Raw genomic sequence first — 1,714 nt, 5'->3', positions numbered from 1 at the left:
TGAAGTGAAGTGAACTCCTATAGCTACAGGTGGAATCATTTTGATCAACTGTGCAAGGAATTTCAATATACAGGACTGTAATCAAAGAGGGTTCAGTCATTGACTTCTTGCAGTAGATGCTGTTTATTTCTCAGCCATCAGACCAGTTAATATCCATATAGTTTCTTGATTTCTCTCTTGGTGTAGAAAAATACCCCATATTGATAAAAAAATACAAAATGTACATAATTCTGCTATCGCACCTCAGTCCAGCACATGGCAAGATAGCATATCATTTTTACAATGAAGGAAGACATTTGTAGGAAGACATCAGTGCATTTGTACAAAAATGCTAATAAATAACAAAGAGCAGTTTGGAAAGTCATAGTACAGCTATAACAGTCCTTGCATAATTTACTGATAATTTCACTTCATTTAAAAAGGCAGCATTCTTAAGTGCGTGTTTGTTTCTGTGAAAGAGATCGGCACAAAGAGAGGGAGAGAGACTAATCATTCAACACGACTTTAGCTTGTCCAGGTTAAGACACAGTTTCTCCAGGTATCTTTGAAGATCCAGCAGGCTTTGGTAGTAAGATGTGATGGGGAAGTCTGTCTCGGATTTTAGCAGGGTGCTTCCCGCCTTAGGTAGTGTGCAGCTCTGACCGACGGCCATCCCACGAAGGTAGCCCAGCAAAGTGTCCACATCTTCCTCCACTTGCCTCAGATGGTGTGTGGGTGGGACACGCAACCTCACTTGCATGGAGCCCAGGTACACCACAATCGAGGTTAAACCTTCGATAGGAGTGTCTTTATCAGTGCCAAAGCTTATCTCAGAAGACATAGCAAAATGCTAGAGAGAGAGAGAGAGGGAGAGAGAGAGGGATGGTAAAGAAATGTGAAATATTAAATGACCAAATATGATTGCAAAATATAAAATAATTTACATAAAAGGCATGTATTCGGCTAGTAATACTAAGAGAGCACCAAGAAATGCATTCATAAAAAAAAATTGCATTCCTATCCAACTTGATTCTGGTTAAGGGTGTACCCTGTAAACTTAACTACATTTCTGGGAAAGTTCCTTTTCTTTACATCTCCAGAACCCTTACCATGAATCCCCCTGTGTCTGACCAAATAGAAATGTCCATGTAGAAGCATTCCCTTACCTCAGCTTTAACCTTTTTGAGTCTGGCGATCATGGTTTTGGCCATGGTTTTGATCATATCTCCTGTGATTTTCGGACGAGCCATGGATGAACACACCAACACCATGCCGTAAACTAACACCAGGGACAACTTCATCTCTCTGTTGAGGATAGAATTAAACAATTCAAAACAATACACAGACAATGCACATTTTCATAATTCACAAAAATTCATAATTTTCAAAAGAACATAAAATTTAAAGACAGCAAACATTTTTGCAGTCATCATGTTTTACTACCTCATGCAAAAAAAAGTATTATAGAGTTGAAATTACTGATTAAAGAACAATTTCTCCATTGTAGCATCATAATGCTTACCTTTCTTGGTGTGTGACTGAACTATACATCTCCACCAAGGGCTTTCTCTCTTTTATACCCTGGTGAAGATTAGTCAGAAATGACTCATTTCTGGGTTGCTCAGGCTCCTCCAGTGTCACTGAGGGGTGAGCCTCCCCAAATCCAGCCCTCCTCAGGTGAACGCATGACCAGAGATGAGCATGTAGTCTGGGTAGTTTATAGCATAAAGAGGTG

At 39.7% G+C, this 1,714-nt stretch overlaps 1 protein-coding gene across 1 annotated transcript; it reads right to left on the bottom strand.

The window, feature by feature from the left end:
• Positions 1-493: 493 nt before the first annotated feature.
• Positions 494-1,411, bottom strand: lepb (leptin b). Its single transcript, XM_012831924.2, has 2 exons — positions 1,146-1,411; positions 494-829 (listed from the first exon to the last, which is right to left on the bottom strand). The coding sequence occupies exons 1-2, from the start codon at positions 1,278-1,280 to the stop codon at positions 494-496; spliced, it is 471 nt and encodes a 156-aa protein (XP_012687378.2). The 5' UTR covers positions 1,281-1,411.
• Between the last annotated feature and the right edge of the window lie 303 nt (positions 1,412-1,714).

This window comes from Clupea harengus, chromosome 16 (genome assembly GCF_900700415.2).
Source record: "Clupea harengus chromosome 16, Ch_v2.0.2, whole genome shotgun sequence".
NCBI lineage: Eukaryota > Metazoa > Chordata > Actinopteri > Clupeiformes > Clupeidae > Clupea > Clupea harengus.
The sequence above is the reverse complement of the archived record's forward strand: the minus strand, read 5'-3'. Positions and strand labels throughout refer to the sequence as shown.